Genomic DNA, 21515 nt, shown 5'->3' on the forward strand with positions numbered 1-21515 from the left:
GAATTAGCTGTACGTAGACTCTTTGAACCTGATTTATCATGCCTTAACTCCAGAATTTTGGCTTCAAAAAGTCGCAAAATAGTGGTTTTGTGACCTTTTGCACTCACGTTTTTACACCACTTACTCCAGTTTTGTAATGTGGTGTGGTTAGCTATGTTAATAAGTTTCACTCCCGATTCCTCATTGAGACTTTTTTTGCAATCTCGTTCCAGTAGGAGGGTGGAGTAGGAACCCTGGAGGAGCTTTTCTTGACAAAAGTGTTAGGTTTAAGGATAAGGCAAACTTATCAAACAACATGTGACATTTGATAAATGTGGAATAATTCCAGCAATACAGATTCAAGCAAAACCGACTCCAAATATTCACCTCTTTGACTTTAATGTGCATGTTTTTGGTGCAGTTTGGCGCATCTAGCTAGCTTTAGAAACCTCTACTGCATCTAGCAGTACAAAGGTTGTATCTCGCCACAAACAAGACATGACCACAGGAAAAATGAGTTTTGTAAGATGTGACATTGTGTGCCACAATTCTGGCGTAAAATTTTGTAAGTCAACCAATAGTTGGTATAGCGTTATAAATGTGATGCAGGTCTAGACACCATCAATAGGATTAGTAAATCGGTGTTTCTTGCTACCTATTAATAATGTGCATTCTATTTCTTCTTCTACAGGACAGAAAAGTTTTTGCAAAAACCATGAAGTCGTTTATTCAAAAAATTGCCACAGTAAGTTTTCGTCAAAGTAGAATTCCTTTTGATGTGCATTAAAAAGAAGTCCTAACCTTATTCTATAGCAGAGAGAAAAGAGAACACCCAGGGCTGTCCTGCTGTGAAGGGCTTGCAGTCGTGCAGCTGCAGTTACGGCCTGTCGCTGATAATTGAAGAATCGCATTTCTCAGTATGTTGAGGGCTTTTTTTGTATCTCTTCCTGGGTACAGGTATCATAGAGTCCATTAGGCGGTATTAAACCTCTGGCTTGGCCCCCATTCCCAGTCTGATTGAATTTTGTGCTTGTGACTTGTTTGTGAAGACACTGTTCGACATAGTGCTGGAGCTGGAAGAAATGGCTTCTCTCTAATGTTCTGCTTCACCGATGAGCCATATTTCTTCAGTGGATATTAGCCTTCACTTGATGCTCTTACAAGTGCTCTACAAAGGATGTTGTGTTCTTGCAACTTCTAAAATGTTGGGTTCAGTGAGTTGCAGATTTAAAGATGAGGCAAAGATCACCTTTTGATAAAAATGAAACAAAAGACGTCATTTGTGCCCGGACTGCTGGGGAGAAGCAGCCATTCACAAGGAATTAGCACTATTTGCCCATCCTTTCTTGATCACTTTGTTGGATTTCTTGTGTAGCAGCTGAATGGATGGAAGCTATAGACCGCTATGGTGTCAGGTATTATGGCAGATCAGTTGGTTCCGCAAGTTCTCTTTACTGGTTGAAACTAGAGGAAGACTATAGAAGAACAAGGACAGACCAACATCCAGCAACAATATATTTTTAATTTTTTGTAAAAGGAAAAGAAAAAGTGCTGCCTGAAAAATAGTCTCCCTTTCTCCTCCACCCACAGAGTGTCTATACATAATCCATGAGGCTATGTGGGGGGAGTGCCATATTAAGTGAAATTAAGTGAAAATGAAGGACTTTGACTCGCTAGCATTTATTTCTACAACTCTCCCAAAATGTCTGTATGCCCTAAAGACACCTGATGTCAGGTCATCAAAACCGTGTAAAAGTACTACTTTTAATATGCAGCACAAGCTCACCATAGCCAAGGAGGACTCTCCAATGCTCTCTGAAGAAGAAATCAAATCATCTAAAACCTGCTTTTAGCAGATATACAATTTTAACAGTTTGCGCAGAATCTGAAAACCACTTTTTCATAATGACTTAAAATCAATAAGGCCAAAAAAAAATAATACATCTCAGCCACTGAAGCATTGTCATTGCGCAAATCCAGTGTAAAAAAACATGCTTCAACTTATTTTTCTGGAGTTCAAATAGTAAATTACTGTATATGTTTAATGCCAAAGGGGTTGTGAAGCAGTACTGTTTTTTTATATATGGTTCACAGGGGCTTAAAAAGGAAAGGAAAGATGCCATACTTACCCCCAACTGATCCTCCCCTCATGCCATTCGTATACTGCATTGGTTCCAGCTCAACACTTTGGAAATTCTAGGAAAGGCTCATTCAGGTTATAGTGGTGACCAGGCTGAGATGGCCTTTCCTGGCATTTCCAGCACGTTGCCAGGAAGGGTTGAGCAGTGGTCTGAGTATAGAAACTTAATAACCACCCTCTATTTTCTGTCACTCAGCCAGTTACTTACCCACTTACACACATTTTCCCCCAGTCCAAGCATTCTCATCTTATATACCAACCTGTTATGTTGCACGTTGTCGACTGCTTTGGAGAAGTCAGTATATGTGACATCCAATGGCTCAGCCCAGTCTAGTGTAGAACTTTTGAATATTGGCGTTTTTCCCCAGTCCTATACATCCGATCCTATCCGTAGGTCTAAATATTCGAAAATAAGGGTCTATCATGTTAATTCTTTTAGAACATGTTTCTGTTATTTTTTTTATTTTGTATAACTTTTTATTTACTTTTTCTTGTTCTCCAGGGCGAATTTTCTCATCTGGTTTTGCTGGCAATGTTCGATTGTGTGGATGATACAAAGCTTGTAAAACAGATAATTCTTTCTGTGAGTATCCGTCCAGTCAAGTTTTACAAGACATTCACATTGCAGTGTATATGGTGGGAAAATCTCTCAATACACCCCAGACCAAATTCAGCTATATGCCATATGGTTGTGTATGTCTTCCCTAGACTGTTAATGGTTGTTCTTTTTATGTGTGCCATTAGGTATGCGTTGTGTGTGTGGCCGCCTAATGAAAATGCAACATCTCTCACTTCTCTGTACCATCAGCCAGAAAACTCTCTGCTGATGTTCCAGTTTCTAGGCATATGTGTGTCAAGTGTCCACTTTGCATTTGCAGTGTGAATCCACCCAAAATATCTTACTGTCTTCCTTGTGATATTCTGTTTAGTGATTTACGGTATATAAACAGACTGACGAGACAAGTGAAGTAACATGACTGTAGTGTGCCAGGATTTCAAATATAATAATAGCTAAGGCATTAAATATTGTTAAAATTCCTTTAATCTGGCATTAAAGTGGGTGTCCCATTAAGATAACTTATCCCTTAAGTTGTCTACACCTGCATTCAAACGGGGGAGCATAGGCCCCCATTCTCGTGATTGGCGGGGGCCCTAGTGGTAGGACCTCCGCCAATCTGACACTTATCTTCTTTCCTGTGAATAGGGGATAAGTTGTCGTAACCCCCCAGTGACCAGTCTGTTTTTGGCCCTTCCTGACCAAGTGTTTTTCTTCCTTTTTTCATCGTCGCGAGCTGTGACTTTTTTTTATTTCTCCGCCTATATAGCTGTATGAGGGCTTGTTTTTTGCGGGAAAAGTTGAAGTTTTTAATGGCCCCATTTTGGGGTACACATAACTCTCTGATTAATTTTTATTAACTCTTTCTGGGAAGGAGATGGGAAAAACAGCAATTCTGCCACTGCGTTTTTATGTTATAAATCTTAGTGTTCATTTTTTGGTATAAATAACATAATATCTTTATTCTGTGGGTCAGTACGATTACAGTGATATCAAATACATATATATTTTTTTTTTTTTTATGTTTTACTACTTTTTTTGCAACAAACCTTTTTTTTTTTTTTTTTTTTTTTTTTAAAGGGAAATAAATGTTTTTGCATTGCCACTTCCCAAAAGATAATTAATTTTTTATTTCTCTTTCTATGGAGTTGTGTGAGGGCTTGATTTTTGTGGGACAATTTGTATCTTTCATTTGTATCATTTTGGAGTAAATTACGCTTTTTGAACGCTTGCCATAAAAAAAATTGGTAGCAACTAAGAATACATTAGCAATTCTGTCATTTAAAAAAAAAAAATATATAATTTTTTTTTACTGCGTTCATCATAGGGGATAATTTGCATAATATTTATGCAGTTCAGGTCGTTACAGATGCAGCAATACCAAACATATTGGGGAGATTTTTTGCGCATTTTTTTTTTATTGAAAAGCGTATTTTCAATGGAAAAAAGGCATATTTTTTTTAATGGAATTTTTATTTAATAAATTGGGTGGGGGGGTTTCTTTCTTTTTTTACCACTTAGGCCTTATTCACACAGTCAGTGTTCGGTCAGTGATTTCCATCAGTGATTTTGAGCCAAAACCAGGTGCGGCTCTAAACACAGAACAGGTGCAGATCTTTCCTTTATACCTTATCTCTGTGGAGGCTCCAATCCAGGTTTTGGCTCACAATCACTGATGGAAATCACTGACCGAACACTGACGTGTGAATGAGGCTTTATAGTCCCCTTGTGGGACTATTAACAGACAGTGCATTGCATTTTAAAAGCAATCAAAATACTATCACTATAGAGAGAGGCGCAGCCTGCTGGAAATTACTCAAGGCTGGTCTGGGGCCTACAAGAAACCCCATCCGGCCTTCACACACATCGGCACCCCGCGATCGAGACAGAAGTAGTCCGCTCCCTCTGTCAGCACTTTACATGCGGCGGGCGTAAATTGTTAAACAGCCCAGATCGGCACTCCTGCCGGTCCGGGCTGTTAGAGCAAGGCTGCGGCTCTGATGTGCAGCGCTTAGACTGGGCCGCCGTAAAAACACGTATGGGTGGTCACTAAGAGTTTAATTGGACAACCTCTTTAGCTTGATAGGTTGCAGAATATTGTGTAACCTGGATTAACGTTTGTAAACTGTATTTGTAAGATTAAAAAACCTCTAGACCTTAATTAACTTGCTGCTTTTGCTCCAGTCTTTGGGTCTTGTATCGCAAAGACATGTTTTCTGGACTAATAGATGCCAGATTAGAGGAATTTCATTGTTTGTATTTGAGAAAAGCTGAGACTTTTTACTTTTATAACTGTCCTAATGTCGTATCCTTTAAATTGGCAGCCATTTTAATTTATGCGCTCTGCTTTCTTGTTTGCATCGTTTCTGTGGGCCAAGAGCCCCAGACATGAAACAATATAGATGTGCACTCCATGCGTTGCCTGCACTTTGTCACGTCCATGGCGTCTTTCTAGCTTGACAGCGGATTCTCCACAAAGCCCCCATCCTGTGAGATTCTATGCCTCATTGTGGTCACTAAATCGCTTTTTCTGCTCCTTTTATACCACAGACCTGGCAGTTGTGTAGCAGGGTTAATAATCCAGCACATTGCATTTCAATTGCTTGAGAGGGTCTGTTGCGCCAGATAAATCTACCAGGACCTTCACTCTGCTAGTCAGACATTTTTTAAATAGCTATTGTGAGAGCAAATCATTTTGGTGGCTAATAATAATTCTGCATTTCCAATTTCTAACCTGTGGACCTAGACTTTTTTTTTTTTTTTTTTAAGTAACAATTAATGACCCCCTGTTAAGCCCTGGTGTTAGTTTTGTATAATATAATGGTACTGGCTTTACTCTGCTAGCATGCCCCTATCCAATAGTACCAGCTTGGCAAGTAAAACTGAGCCCAGAGGACACACAGGTTAGTGTTTGACATGATAAATGCCAGTGGCACTTATAATCCTAAATCCATAATGCCCTGTAATACAACTGTGCTTGTCCTTTAAGCTCTTGTGTAACCTGTTGTTTATACTAAATGGATACAGTGCACAATAAAATGTAAAGTATAGAATATTTTTTTTATTATACTGTGTGTGTGTAGCGATAGATATTGTCATGCAAAGATTTGGGCACCATCAAAACAACATAAATCACTGCGAAGGTGCACAACAATGATATGCAACTGACAACACTGGCTAGGTTGCATCTTTGCACCATTCAGACCGTGTTCACACACCGTAGGTAGTCTAGTAGTAGGAACCCATGCCACACTGAGATACCTTACCGGTGGTGCAAAGGGGCTCCGTTGTGTTCCTGACTGGAATACATTGGCTAAAGTCTCAGTTCTTAACATCAGCCTGAGGGATTAGCCAGTGTTGTCAGTTGCATATCATTGTGGTGTACCTTTGGCAGTGATTTATGTATTTTTATATTTGCATCCACACATTATTCCATCTTGTGTAAGATGCTTTTGTGGTGCATGTGGTCCGCTGCTGACATCCTCCATTGTATGCATTTTTGCTGGGGATTGCCGCTAGCAACGGATCACATGCGGAGGAGTTTCTCCCCTGGTTATAAACATGTCTCAGGGTTTGGGGTTTTTGAGCATTTCCTTCCATTTAGGCCTCATGCACACGACCATTGTTTTGGTCCACATGCGAGTCACAGTTTTTGGATGCGGGCGCATTCACTTCAATGGGGCCGCAAAAGATGCGGATAGCACTCGGTGTGCTGTCCGCATCAGTTGCTCCGTTCCGTGGTCCGCAAAAAAAAATATAACCTCTCCTATTTAGAATATATAAGAATAGGCAGTTATATCAATGGCTGTCCGTGCCGTTCCGCAAATTGCGGAACTCACACGGACGCTATCCGTGTTTTGCCGTGTCATGCAGCGGTCGTCTGCATGAGGCCTTAGGCCACTTTATTTCAGTTATTTTTCACCATCAAAACACCTGTGAACAGTTTGGGCTGTTTCACACGAGCAGATGCCGTGCGTGGCATCCGCTCCGTGATTGACAGCCAAGACCCGATGCGGACTGCAGAAGCACGGAGCAGTAACATGACTGATAGTGCTCCGTGCCTCTCTGTGATCTCTTTACTACGAAATCAGAGTGACAACTTTTATCTCACTGTGATTTCCTAGTAAAGAGATCACAGAGAGGCACGGAGCGTTATCAGTCATGTTACTGCGCCGTGCTTCTGCTGTCTGCATCGGGTCTTGGCTGTCAGTCACGGAGTGGATGCCACGCACGGCATCTGCTCGTGTGAAACAGCCCTTAAGCAAGTTGGAGATCAAATGATCTCCAAAAGGCATAAAGTTAAAAATGACACACTCCCTTTGTATTTTAAACAAAAACTATTTTTTATTTTCATCTTTTACATTTTCAAAGTAACAAAAAAGGAAAATGGCCTGAAGCAAAACTTTGGGCACTCTGCATGGTTAGTAGTCTAGTAGCACCCCCTTTGGCAAGTATCACAGCTTGTTAATGCTTTTTGAAGCCAGCCAAGAGTCTTTTAATTCTTGCTTCAGGGATCTTCAGCCATTTTTCCTCGCAAAAGTCTTTCAGTTCTGTGTAATTCTTGGGCTGTCTTGCATGCAATGCTCTTTTGAGGTCTATGCACAGATTTTCAGTAATGTTAGATCAGGGGAATGTGAGAGCATTGGTAAAACCTTCAGCTTGCGCTGCCTTCTCTTCAAGCAGCTGAACGGCAGGGGTGTCGGGAGTTGGACCCCAGCCAATCTGATAGCTCATCAATAGTAAAAAGCAGACAACTCCCTTAATGGTTGGAGAGGTGTTCTTTTCATGAAATTCTGTGCCCTTTTTTCTCCAAACATGCCTTTGCTCGTTGTGGCCAAAGAGTTTTATTTTAAACTCATCAGTTCACAGCACTTGTTTCCAAAATGCACCAGGCTTGTTTAGATTTTGTTTTGCAAACTTTTGATGCTGAATCTTGTGGTGAGGACACAGGAGAGGTTTTCTTTTGATCACTCTTCCATAAAGGCCATATTTGTGCAGGTGTTGCTGAACAGTAGAACAATGTACCACAACTCCAAAGTCTTCTGAATCTTCCTGAAGGTCTTTTGCAATCAGGTGGGGGTTCTGATTTGCCTTTCTAGTAATGCTATGAGCAGCTGTCTCTGAAATTTCAGTTCCAGACCTTCTCTTGACCTCCACTATTCCTGCCATTTCTTAATTATATTTCAAACTGAGGTAATGGAACCTGAATACGCTTTGATATTCTCTTATAGTCTTCTCCTACTTTGTGGACCTCAACCATTTTCATTGTCAGAGTGTTAGGTAGCTGCTTAGAAGAATCTATGGCTGCTGTTTTTTGGGACAAGGTTAGAGGAGTCTGGGTATTTATAAAGCTTTGAAATTTGCATTACCTGGCCTTTCCGTACAATGATTGTGAACAAGCCAAGGTACTCTTTTCCTTGTTTCACGCAAAACCAAAATAATACACTGATATTGCTTAAAATGTTGAAAAGTGATAGACATATCTCACTTTGGCATTGGCAATCCAGCAGCATTGGCCGTGCTTGCACACTATGGGAAGAAGCACCAGCCTATGCGCACTCTCTCAGTCCCAGCCACCAGAGAGGCCGATGCTTTTTCCTATAGTGTGCAAGCACGACCACCACTGCTGGATTGTAGGGTGTTCGTAACCCCTGGATACAAGCAGTATATAATGTGATGGAAAAATTGATCAAGCCAGCAAAGGAGGCAATATGGACGATCACCATACGTTAATAAGTTCCTTGTTTTAACTTTCACTGCATGATAAATGCCACTAGCTGAAGTGAGAGAACCCCTTTTAAGTCTGTATCTCAGGCACATGGCTGTCACAAAATAAAATCCCTTTATCCTCTTACCGACTGTTACCAGGTGAAGAGTTCCGTAATGGAAATGTTGGATTAAGCAAAGATTAGTTAAAGCTAGCAGAGTATTTATTTAACCAGCCATCCAGAGCAGCGCTCATGGAATATGCTGTAGCCCTAATGTCCTTTTGATGTTTTACGAAAACACTTGTTTTTTCTGGCGCTAAGAAGCCTGGGAGCAGATGGTAAAGCAAAAGATTCTTCATAGAGAGGAAATATTGTCTGCATTAGTAAATCCATTGGCTTCTTGATTAGAAACAAAGTAAGGGTGGTACTTTACCAAGGAGAAGCCTTTTAATATAGGGCTACCCACTATGCATTGCGAATTCATGGTTTACGTTCACAATGGTCTCTCTATTTCTTGGACAGTGGCTGTATTATAATATCCTATTTCTTGTTAGGTGTTTTTGGAATTCTTTTATCTTGAGCAGCTGCGTTCTGTTTGGATACTCGTTGACCTTTCTCTATATGTCAGACTAAATCCGGGGTGCACATCCTTCTCTGTTCTGAGGGCCGGCAGACTGAACCATTCCCCAGGGCTGCAAAAAATATGAAGCGGTATTCCCATCTAAGACATTTTAGGCTGGGTCCACACATGACAGCGTTGTACAGAACCAGAACCAGAGCTTTCAGCAGTTCTCCGCCACACATGGCAGAAACAAAATCTGCTGCAGAAGCTGACCTGTGGTGCCCATTTGAAATCTGCAGCAGGTCACTGCAGTTTTCACCCTTTCCAATGCAAAGACTGACACTGCATCTAATCTGCAGCTTTTCTGCAACAAAAACCCACCACTCGGGGCATTTTTTTCTTTTTCTACTGCAGAAAATCCTCAGATAATCAGTCACATGAGAACCGGGCCATAAGTGTATTTCCAATCCGTATATGGCCCGGTATAGGATTATTCACATGGGTGTTTAATTGTCAGTTTTGAAAACCGCAGCATGTCCTAGATTTTTTTTTTTTTTTTTTTTTTTTTTTTTTTTTTTTTTTTTGCGTATTTGCTTCCAAATACGCACATTTTAGTCTTAGTCTATGGGAGTGCAAGGAGGAAGAAATGGGCACGTGAATCCGAATGAATTACTGATGACAATGCTGATCTCATCGAGAATCCATGTGTATTCCGGAGGCAGAATACGCACGGATTTCCATACTCTTGTGTGAAAGCGGCCTTAGGCATATTAAACGTCTTCTTACCAGCTCCAGTTTCCAGACTCTCACCTCTCGGGAGAATGGGGACCCCTTCTCCCCAGTTCTCACTGCAGAAAGTGTCTCTCTCCACTGTAGTCTATCAAATGCTGTGTGTGAAAGTGTTTCTCTACTTCCATAAACTACAATAAAGAGACCCCCTCTCTACTTAATCTACTCGTTCCTGGAGTGTCACACAGGGACCAGAAGACCCCTATTTTGCCATATAAATGGGTCCCAGAGATGGATATGCAATGCTCCATTAGTTCAAAGCATGCCACTACATTTCTCTCTGACATGAATATTGCATGCAGGTAGTCATCAGACACAAATGTCTATGACCAGATGGTTGCGGGCTACACAGAGTGACATCACAAACAGCATGCGACCCCCGGGCCGCAGCTTGTGCACCCTAAAAGGATCCGTGTGTGTATTGACAAATTTACTATAGACTGCTTGGTGTATGTAGGTGTGTATATATACACTGTATAAACATAAGAGAGATATTTAGAGCATATAGAGAGAGATATTTAGCGCAGAGAGAGGGGGGGAGCTATGTAGAGCAGAGATAAAGAGATATTGGTGTATAAAGAGGGAGGCAGGCCTGGGCTGCAATGATTATGATGCTGGTTCTCGGCGACAACTTACTTTTAGCTCATGAGTGACACACCGCTGAAATCAGCATTTCTGTCACTACTTTATACTGCACTCAGTGAGGTCAGCATAACGTTGATGAAAGGTTCCCTATAAAGAGGACCTTTCATCTGGCAAAACATTGTGAACGAAGTATCATGATCTGTACAGCGGCACCCAGGGATCTCACTGCACTTGCTATTATCCCTGGGCGCCGCTCCGTTCTCCAGCTATGCCATCCGGTATGTTCGGTCACTGGGTTATAGTAGGCGGAGACTTGGGGGACTTGGTTATAGTAGGCGGAGTCTGCCCTTGTTCTCCTGGGTGTTTCCTTCTCCCAGGCTGTAGCGCTGGCCAATGGCAGCGCAGAGCTCACAGCCTGGGAGGTTTTTTTCTATAACCAAGTGACCGAACATACCGGAGGGCATAGCGGGAGAACGAAGCGGTGCCCATGGATAAAGGTTTTCCTGCTTTTGTAGCCTAATCACATAAAGGGAATATGGCCCTGAGATTTACATAGTGGCCATTTTTGATTAAAGACACTACGTGAAATCGGTGTTGTGATGACCTCATCCTGCTGCCCGGCGTGGTGACATGCATTCAAGATTTTGTGCCGTGTCTTCAGTCAAGATGGCCGCGGCAGCCTCTTCACAAGCAAATGGATGAGCTGAATGTTTTTTGTTCTCCCCCCCCCCCCCCCCCCCCCCCCCCCAACCCCCCCACACCATTTCAGGGAAAATTCATTATCACAAAGCGCGAGAATATTTGGCTTTGCAGCGAATCGAATTTCTCCTGAAATACATTTGACTTTGATTCGCTCATCACTAGTCACACATACAGTTTGCGTATCCATTCATACTCCTTGGTAGTGATATTTGCATAAGACCTAGGTAATAGGATGATCTGGCTTAACTATAATTACATGCAAGGGGACAGTGATGCAAACCTTCAATTAGACTTATGTGCACCGTAGGCTTTTAGGCTATATTCACACGACACTGTCAGTTTTTTATTGCCCATTTTTCAACCACTTTTGCATCCATTTTTAACGGCCATTAAAAATGGATTTTTTTTCTTTTTTTATTTAAATCCCAACCTCTGCGATATACATAACGTCCCCCAGAGTGGCCCAAAGCAGTAATAATGTGCAGGTTTTTTTTTCAATGCTGATTTAAAAAAAATAACATTTCACATCCACTTGCATGCACAGAGGGAAGTCACTCTTCCCTTGATGCTGAAGGACCTGCACTTCCAGCGTGATGATGTCACAATGCACCCCCAGTGATCATGCAGAATTTCAAGAGAGCATTATTTTAACCCCTAAAAGACAATTTTCCACTAGTGTACCCGTTTTTAATGGCCTTTAAACGGGTGCACTCTTGTCTCACGGGCGTTACAAACAGTCCCATTAAATTCAATGAGTTCTGACTGGCAGTTAAAAACAGGCAAAAATAGAACACGTCCTATTTTGATGGCCGCTATTAACTGGCCATTAAAAAAACTGCTATGTGAATATTCCCTTGACTTCATCTTGTTCTAAGAACGGCCGTGTGACTGCTGTTACAAAAATGGTCGTCAAAGAGCCGTTTTTCTTTAACTGTTGTGTGAATGTAGCCTTAGGAGTCTGATACACAGTGCGATGTAGAATGCCAAACATTAGGTATTTCAGATGGCTGTTTTTGAAATGATTTAGCTTTGCGGTTGGTCTGTGAAGGTTGTCTCTTTGGATGACTGTGCTATAAGGTCAAATTAATTGATGACCAATATCTGTGATGATCGGTGGCCTAATTATGGGTTGCACATCTGTTGTTTTGCATGAACCGCGTTATATAAACTGAGAAGAATCTAACATGACAGATCAACTTTTCCACAAATATGTGCCTCGCCAGGTCACTCTTATTTGATTATTTATGGTGCTGCTCTTTCCATGAGTCCTATAGAGCAGGGTTCCTCAACTCCGGTCCGCAGGGTTCCTCAACTCCGGTCCGCAGGGCCCATCTACCAGTCAGGTTTTCAGGATTTCTTTAGTATTGAGCAGGTGATATAATTTGTGTCAGTGCATCAGGACTTACCACAGGTATTCATTCTGTGGGATATTCTCAAATCATGACTGGTAGGTGGGCCCTGGAATTGAGGAATATTGCTATAGAGAATGGAGAAAGTGGTCACATGTCCATTCATCACATGGATGTTGTAGACAGCAGGACACCCGTTATGGAGCCCATATAAGGTATATGCCATAAATGTCTACGGATGGGATAACCCTTTAAATGGAGCCTGTCATCATGAAAATTCAGTGTACTTTGCAGGCAGCATGTATAGAGCAGGAGGAGCTGAGCAGATTGATATATAATTTTGTAAGAAAATATTCATCATAACTTGTAATTTACACATTAAAATTTATACTCCTTCTGCAGCGCTCCAGATGGCGACCAAAATGGTCGCCAATGCGCCCTAAAGTTTGCAGATGGCGACAAGACTTCTTAGCCTTGTTGCCATTTGCGACAGGGCTGCCGCGCTGTAGCTGAATATTGCGTTGGGGCATGGGAGCCAATAATTCCTTGCCCCGCCGCCAATCACCTACACTACAGGCCTGAGGTCTATTTGGTAATGAAATCCCAGCGCAGGCGGGTGTGAGGACATCATCACGCCCACCTGTGACGAGACGCCCAGCAGTGAGTTGTGCACATCTGCGTCGCACCATCCTGGGCCATACCAGCAGCTAGTGAGCGCCAGTGAAAGGACACAGGTGAGTATAAGATTTTATAGTGCTAACATTACTGGTCAGAAGGGGGGCACTGGGGGGACATTACTGGCCGTAAGGGGGGTACTGGGGGGACATTACTGGCCGTAAGGGGGGTACTGGGGGGACATTACTGGCCGTAAGGGGGGTACTGGGGGGACATTACTGGCCGTAAGGGGGGTACTGGGGAGACATTGCTGGCCGTAAGGGGGGCACTGGGGGGACATTACTGGCCGTAAGGGGGGCACTGGGGGGACATTACTGGCTGGGGGGGGCATTACTGGCCGTAAGGGGGCCACTGGGGGGACATTATTGACCGTAAGGGGGGCAGTGGGGGACATTATTTGCAGGAAGGGGGGCACTAGGAGGACATTGCTGGCTGTAAGGGGGGGTACTAGGGGGATATTACTGGCCGTAAGGGGGCCACTGAGGGGACATTACTGGCCGTAAGATGGGCACTGGGGGACATTTGTGGGAAGGGGGGCACTGGGAGACATTACTAGCCATAAGGGGGGCACTAGAGGACAGTATAGGGGGAAATTACTACTGTGGAGCATATTTCTATTGTGGGAGAGTAATTACTATGTGTGGGGAAATTACTATATGGGGGCAGTGTGGGAGAAAATTACTACGTGAGAGCAGTGGGGGGGGGGGGGTTACTACTGTGCAGGCAATGTGGGGGGAAATTACTATGTGAGGGCAGTGTGTGGGAGGGGGGGATTAATCTAAGGTTTTATTATTACTGGGGCACTCTAGGTGGCATTTATAATTGCTGTAGACACTATAGGGACATTATTTCTAGTGGGGTCACTATTTTTTCAGCAGTATAGTACCTTGGACATTGGGGAGCACCACGGGCACAGTATTGGGAATGGCAGCAGGATGACATTGTTGGGGCACCAGGATGGGGGGGGGGGGGGGGGGGGTTGATGGAAAAATAGAAAAATGTCTGTAACAAACTCTGTAGAGATGAGATGCGGCTGAAAGAATTTGTCATGGAGGTCTGGGTCAAATGGAGAAGAGGAAAGAGAAGGTCTACATGACAGTAGATGTCACTGGATGTAATCGGTATGTGGTGCTGTATTCTCCTATATGTAGTGCTGGCTCATTACTGTGATCTGTGTCATCTTCTCCAAGTTTTTTTTTTTTTAATTAAAATTATATATAGTTTCAATTTGGCGACTACATTTTTCAGTTTAGGAGCCAATGGCTCCTGTTTATTTTATTTTTTTTGTCTGGAGCCCTCCCTCTAGGATTGGGAATACACAGACTATAAATGAATGAAATACAAGTTTTACTGAATTTTTTTACCATAAAATTATATATCAATCTGCTCAGCTCCTTCTCTATAAGATGCTGCTTAGATGCCATGTTATGTTCAACTTTACGGGTTCTCTTTAAAGTCAAATAGGTCTACTACTCTACTTAACAAAGGATAAGAAATAACCAACTTGGAAGATGAAACTTGCGTTGTCACATTTAATATTTCATGCCGCCAAACAATAACCCTTGAGTAAATATTTCACTGTTCCCAAAGTGCTGTTTGCGTTTTAATTTCTGCTGCTGTGTGTTTATTACAGTGAAGCATCTGCTCCATTTCACCACAGGAGAGACATTGATCCATGAAAAATGCAGGAGCATCTACACCAGCCAGATTTATATTTAATCATAGCGTTGAAGTAATAAATTGGAATTATTGATTTGCTCTCCTGGTTTGGTAAAAGATGCATGCACTGTGCTCTCAAGTATAGCATGGGCCCACACATATAAATGTATTTTCTGTACTTTCTTTACACAGGAAATTATTAGTGCATTGCCCAATTTAATGCAGGATAAATATGGGCGGAAGGTTCTGCTGTATTTGCTGAGTGGACGCAATTCTGCACATTTCCTACCTGAGATTATTGAAGTGCTCAAACAAGGCGATGGAAACGCACACAGGTAAGCATGGTATATATGTTCAGATTAAAGGGGTTCTCCGGGCTACAGATATTGATGACCTGTCCTCCAGATTGGGTCATCAATATCAGACTGGTGAGGCTTTGACACCCAGGACACCCACCAGTCAACTATTTTGGTTGCCTCGGCGTCAGGAACGATACGGTGTACATAGCTGGAGGCAGACAGTGCTGTACACTGTAGTGGCCGTGTTGGGGTACTGCCGCTTGGCTCCCATTCAAGTGAAGAATGCTGACGGTACGGAGCCTTCTGCTTCCATCCACACACACAGCTGATCTGTGGGAATGCTTGGTGTTAAAGACCCACCTATCTAGTATTAATCGTTGATCCTGGGGATCATCAATATCTGTAGTCAATTTTTTTGTTTTTGCTCCAATTTAGGCTACTTTCACACTTGCGTTAGGAGCGGATCCGTCTGGTGTCTGCACAGACGGATCCGCTCCTATAATGCAAACGCTTGCATCCGTTCAGAACGGATCCGTTTGCATAACTGTTTATTTCAGATCTGATTTTTCACTTCGGAAAACTCAGATCCGACAGTATATTCTAAACACAAGCGTTCCCATGGTGATGGGGACGCTTCATGTTAGAATATACTGAGAACTGTGTACACGACTGCTGCCTGGCAGATGCTGCCAGGCAGCAGGGGGCAGACCCCCCCCCCCTCCTGTATTTAACTTATTGGTGGCCAGTGCGGCCCCCCCTCCCTCCCCAGTATTAAATATGACCAGTGCAGCCTTCCCCTCGCTCCTTCCCCAGTATTACATATGACCAGTGCGGCCCCCTCCCTCTATATTTATTGGTGGCCGGGCCAGTGCGGATTCCAAGTATTGTGAGCAGTGCGGCCTCCCCTCTCCCCCCCTAATTAAAATCACCCCCCCATCATTGGTGGCAGCGGAGAGTACCGATCGGAGTCCCAGTTTAAATCGCTGGGGCTCCGATCGGTTACCATGGCAACCAAGACGCTATTGCAGTCTTGGCTGCCATGGTTACTTGGCAATAAATACAAGCATTATACTTACCTGAAGAGCTGCGATGTCTGACCGGCCGGGAGCTCCTCCTACTGGTAAGTGAAAGGTCTGTGCGGCGCATTGCCTATAGCTGGCACACCATCCAGAGTCATAAAAAATCATGTAGATTGGATTCAGATGTAGTAAGGACTGGTTGTAATTTAATTCTTGTTTGACTCTAATTTGGAGAAAACTTAATTGACATTTGTATACTTTTTACACACTAACAGTTTGACCTTGTTAATTTTGTCCTTCTCTCATCTCCTTACAGCAAAAAGGATCCTTCAGTGCGACACCGTGAGCTGCTGGAAGCCGTATCTGGCCCATTGCTAAAATATCTTGAGGAGAACATACAGGACTTGGTGTTACAGAATGCTATGTGTGTCGTGGTGACAAATACTCTTCTCTATGCGCTGGGGGACTCGCAGCCTGTCATGTCTGCAATCGCTAGCATAGCAGCTGAAGATTTCGTACCAGGTGGCAAAGATGGAGAGGTATTTAAGTTTTTTTTTTATATACCCTGCATCTGTAGCGTTTTTATACTGTAGTATGCTAATTCTTTTTATTAGATTTGATCTCCTCTCTAATATACCATAGTTCTTACTTACAGAAATGTTTTTCTTACTACATGGAAAATATACAATACTGCATTTAGTAAAATCGTGATATAAATTCCATATTAAACTGTACTACTCAGCACAGAGGTGATCTTGTAATCTTTCTTGGTGGATATAGTTCACTAAACTTTTAAAAGTTCTGTTTAAGCTCAAACCGAGGAACAAAAATAAATAAATAAATTAGTCTATTTTAATCCAAATGTATTTAAATGGTTGCTTTTAAGCATTAGTCATGCTCAGTTAGTGTCTGTTTTGTTAGGTTTCCACTGGCAGAACAAAAAGTCCTGTGTTCTTTTCACCAAAAATAACGGATATATGATGGAATGGAGCTTTTCTGTTTTTTTTTGTTTTTTTTTATTTGGTTGTTTTTTTTTGTTCGTGCGGCTTTTATCATTTTGGTCAGTGAATAACTGAAAGAAATGGAAGTTGTTTCTATCCATCATTCAGTCCCTTAAACCAATACCAATTTTTTTGTTGAACAGAATAACGGAAAAACCAACACAGATGTGAACTCAGCCCAAGTTGACAAAACACTTAAAGGCAACCTGTCACCGGGATTTGATGTATAGAGCTGAGGACATGGGTTGCTAGATCACCGCTAGCACATCCACAATACCCAGTCCCCATAGCTCTGTGTGCTTTTATTGTGGGGAAAAAAACGATTTGATCCATATGCAAATTATCCTGAGATGTGTCCTGTATGTGAGATGAGTCCAGCGTGAAGGAGCCGAGCACCGCCCCGCATCCTCAGAATCTCCTCCTTGCTCCCCGACGCCAGAAAGCCTGAGCGCCGTAATCTTGCGAGCTAGCGCATGCGCAGTGCCCTTATAGTGTTCCTTCCCTGTGCTGGCATCAGCCTCGGGGAAGGAACAGCGCATGTGCTAGCTCGCGCATCACGAGATTACGGCGCTCTGGCTGTCTGACTAGAGGCAGAAAAAAATTAAGAAAAATCAATAATCTTTCTTGAAAATAATTGAGATTTTTTATTATTTTGCCCAGCCCTAGTGTGGTGTAATAAATGCCTTGTTAGTTACTCAAATCAAATATATTGCAAATGGACAATCCAACAAGAAACAGAGTAGACCTTACCTGTAGATTGACATTTCAATCTGTCCACTGTTTGTAATGTAATGCATCATTGCTTATTGTATGCGGTATATTCAGTTTGGGCATTTCCTATTGTCATTGGCGTACAAGTCAATGTTGAAAACACTGGAGCTTGCTATAAAACCCTTACTGCGTGACATTTGTTAGTGCATCAAAGACGAATTGTTTGCATGTACCATAGTTTTTGATGTGGGCACAGTGCGTATTCCACTTGGGATTGAGAGTGATCTTCTTTGTGGTTCTTTAAAGCTTCACATTGCCGAGCACCCTGCTGGTCACCTTGTGCTGAAATGGTTGCTGAAGCAAGATAAAGACTTGAAAGAACAGGGTAAAGAAGGTAAGATGATACATATGACCTTTATAGAATTTAACAAGTATTACAGGGCTACTTTAGTCCAACAGACTTATTCATACTTCAATGGTATCGTGTTGGTATGATTTTAGTTGTTTTGGATGTAGAGGAGCTCATTTACTTAAAGACTGACATTTCACACTCCAATCTTAGTAAAAATCCTGCTGGAGTAAGGTACAACCAATTTAGTTAATGAGGACCTTCACCAATCCTGACATGTCTTAGTAACGACTTGCATTTCTGCTGTTTTACGGTGGGTGGTTGGGAAGGGGTTAAGGTTGCAATTTGTTTCTTAGGTGTGTGTGTTGAGTATTATATTTTATTAGGATAATATTCAGTAATGATCATACAATTTAAAATGACCGTAGATGGCTTGTGTGCCCTCACTTCTCAAAAGGTACTTGTTAGTATCGATCTCAAAATGCATTTACACATTTCACTCAATAGAATCCTATCTTTTATGCAATTCTTAATAGGCTCTTTTGCTGGAACGTTACTAGAACACGTGGGCATCAAGAACCTCAGCAGCTGGGCACAAGTGAACAGGGGAGCCATAGTCCTTTGCTGGTAAGAGTCCGACTAGTCTTTTATATTAGCCTAACCATATTGCTAAAGCTACACTGGAGTGTTTTTTTGGGGGGAAAACCATTTAACTGTTTTGAAATGGCCTGGTCAAAACCCAATCCAATTAAGAATGTCTGAGGCATGACTTGAAGACTAGTGTACACCAACTCACCCCATCAAACTTGAAGGAACTGTAGCACAGTATTGACTTTTAGGGGCTAAATACTTATTTTTTTGTCCTTATTGTTTGTTTCACATTAAAAAAATATTTTATGCCTTTTAAAGTAGGTGTGCTGTATAAATCAAATGGTACAAACCCCCCCAAATACATTTAAACTCCAGGTTGTAATGCAACAAAAGAAGACAAACACCAAGTGGGACGTCTTTCGCAAGATGTTGCGTTTAACCCCTTCACGCCCGATGACCTACATGTACGTCATCGGCCGTGTGTTTAAAGATGGCGCCCGCTGCGGGTGCCAAAGCTGCAGGTGGCCACTTGCTTCTTATAGAAGACACCCGCAGCTAATGTCCGTAACTGACAGTAATGCCGATCGCGGACATTTAACCCCTCAGATACCATGCTCAATCCTGACCACGGCATCTGAGCGCTCTGAAAACCGAAAGCTTTCGGTTGTTCTCCGGCTCCCCCGTGTGGCGATCGGAGGAGCCGGAGCGTGTATGCAGCAGCCCCTGTCTTTGTGAATGACAGGAGGCTGCTGCATAGTATTTCCTATGGAGCCCTTGCCTGTAATAGGGCTCCATAGGAAAGTAGTAAAATCATCATAGATTCCAATGCAAGTGCATTGGAGTCTATGATAATAGCAATCTAATGATTGCATGGTATAGTTCACTATGGGAGCTATAAAACAGTGTAACGAAAAAAACAAGACCTCATGTGGCTATGTGAACAGACAAGTAAAAAAGTTATGGCTCTGGGAAGGCAGGGAGCGTAAAACGAAAACGCAAAAAAAAAAAAAACTCCGGGCCTGAAAGGGTAATGTGTAAACATAAAATAAAACAACTTGAACTGGCTACTAAATTATAGGTTTAAATTGAAAATGTTAAACATGGTGGATAACTGGAAAAGAGAATTGAAATGAAATGAGTTATGGTGAAGTAATAGGCAGGAGGAGTGCTGCATTTCACAGACCGGGCAACACTATTGCCAAATCTCAGCGTCCGTTATCTCCAAGACAAACGTCTCTTCAAGGACAGGGACTAAAAGGCCCCACAGGCACGTCTAGGAAAGCCTACAATAGTGGGTTGAAATTTTCCATGAATACTTTTAAAAAACACAGTTGTGCAAATTTAATATTTGTCAAGTGTAATTCTGACAAGTAGAAGAGTTTCAGAAAATAAAAAAGCCATTGTGACTGTTGACTTCGCTCCACATTTCCATCTATTCATATGTGTCTTGGGGAAGGGTACAAACCGCGCTGCAGTTAATTCCATCCCCTTTTAGACCCTGCACTCTTTACCTCTCTCTAATCCTCATTAACAATGGCTGGCTGAGTTTTGCAAGACGATTGACCCCTAGGAGGAATAGATCTACGTCGCAATGTGACTTGTAATGAAGCACATCTCAGCGTGGGCATTATACCCTTTGTTCAGTGAGTCGCTGGTTGTAATCGCCTACCCCTCTTACTCCAGGAGATATTGTTAGGCAATATCATTAACTCTGCTCCCGTTGGCCTTGGCTCATTGTTTAGCTGGTTACAGTAATTCAAAGGAGTAGTGTTCTAGAGAGCATTATGGTGCCGAGTCATTATTTGCTTGAGATTACAGGCTTTAAATATTTTAATGTTTTTTATCATTGCACAGTGGTTAGCCTTGCTGCTCTTTGCTTTGTAAATTAAAAGGGATCATTTGCGGCATCCATAATGTACAGGGGGAAGAACAAGTTAAAAGCTGTTAGCAGGAAAACCTATAAAGACTTACAGCACTTTCACATTGTAATGGTATTTATCTTGACGTTGCAACATTTTTGTTAAATTATTATTATTATTTTTTTTTCAGCCTTTTACAAAGTTCGGATGAAGAAATTGCCACTCAAGTAAAAAATGGACTCAAGGGCATTGTGACCAAACCAAAAGACACCAAAAACAATAAAGCAATCGAAGCTTTACTAGAACATTTACATTCTTCCTAGTTTTGACTCTTTAGAGGAATCCTGGCCGGCGTGTCATCTGTAGGCTCGGGAAAGGCTTGTAAGAAGGTTTTATATTTATAAATAAAACTCTTTTACACAGTTGTTGTTTTTTAGCCCTTTATTTCATTAGCATCTACAGTATATATTTATTGCTATAGTCTTATTAAAGGATTGTCACGACAATCCCTTCTTAGGGATCATGCACACGACCGTTTTGTGGTCCATTTTTCACAGATCCGTTGTTCCGTATCTGAGTCATCTTCCGTTCCGTTATTCCACAAAACATATCCATATGGTTTCCGTATGCAATTCGTTTTTTGGGGATTGGAAAACGGAAACAGTAACTTATTAATCACCAAACACATGAGCAATATGGGCCTGGCATAGCATTTCTACAGTATGGATCCGCAAAATACGGATGACATACGAATGTGTTCCATATTATTTGCGGAACCATTGACTCAAATGGGGCCTCGGACTGTGATTTGCAGACAATAATAGGACATGCACTACTTTTTTGCGGTACGGAAACGGAATGCACACAGAGTACCTTCCACTGTTTTTGCTGACCCATTGAAGTGAATGGTTCCGCATACTGTCCTCAAAAAAAAAAAAAACGGAACGGAAGTGGAAAGAAAATTAGTTAGTGTGAATGAGCC

At 42.1% G+C, this 21515-nt stretch overlaps 1 protein-coding gene across 1 annotated transcript; it reads left to right on the top strand.

Moving 5' to 3' along the window:
- Window positions 1-646: 646 nt before the first annotated feature.
- LOC122932600 (pumilio homolog 3-like) lies at window positions 647-20955 on the top strand. The gene is made up of 7 exons (XM_044287104.1): window positions 647-724; window positions 2622-2702; window positions 14897-15039; window positions 16339-16561; window positions 18041-18128; window positions 18620-18710; window positions 20724-20955. Exons 1-7 carry the CDS (start codon window positions 695-697, stop codon window positions 20854-20856), a joined length of 789 nt encoding a protein of 262 aa, XP_044143039.1. The 5' UTR covers window positions 647-694; the 3' UTR covers window positions 20857-20955.
- The last annotated feature ends 560 nt before the right edge of the window (window positions 20956-21515 follow it).

Source organism: Bufo gargarizans, chromosome 1 (genome assembly GCF_014858855.1).
Source record: "Bufo gargarizans isolate SCDJY-AF-19 chromosome 1, ASM1485885v1, whole genome shotgun sequence".
NCBI lineage: Eukaryota > Metazoa > Chordata > Amphibia > Anura > Bufonidae > Bufo > Bufo gargarizans.

Coding starts and splice junctions, on each gene's coding strand:
- LOC122932600 (XM_044287104.1), top strand. CDS start 695: ATGAAGTCGTTTATTCAAAAAATTGCCACA. Junction 2,703..14,896: donor TAAAACAGATAATTCTTTCT/GTGAGTATCCGT, acceptor TTCTTTACACAG/GAAATTATTAGTGCATTGCC. Junction 18,711..20,723: donor GGAGCCATAGTCCTTTGCTG/GTAAGAGTCCGA, acceptor TTTTTTTTTCAG/CCTTTTACAAAGTTCGGATG.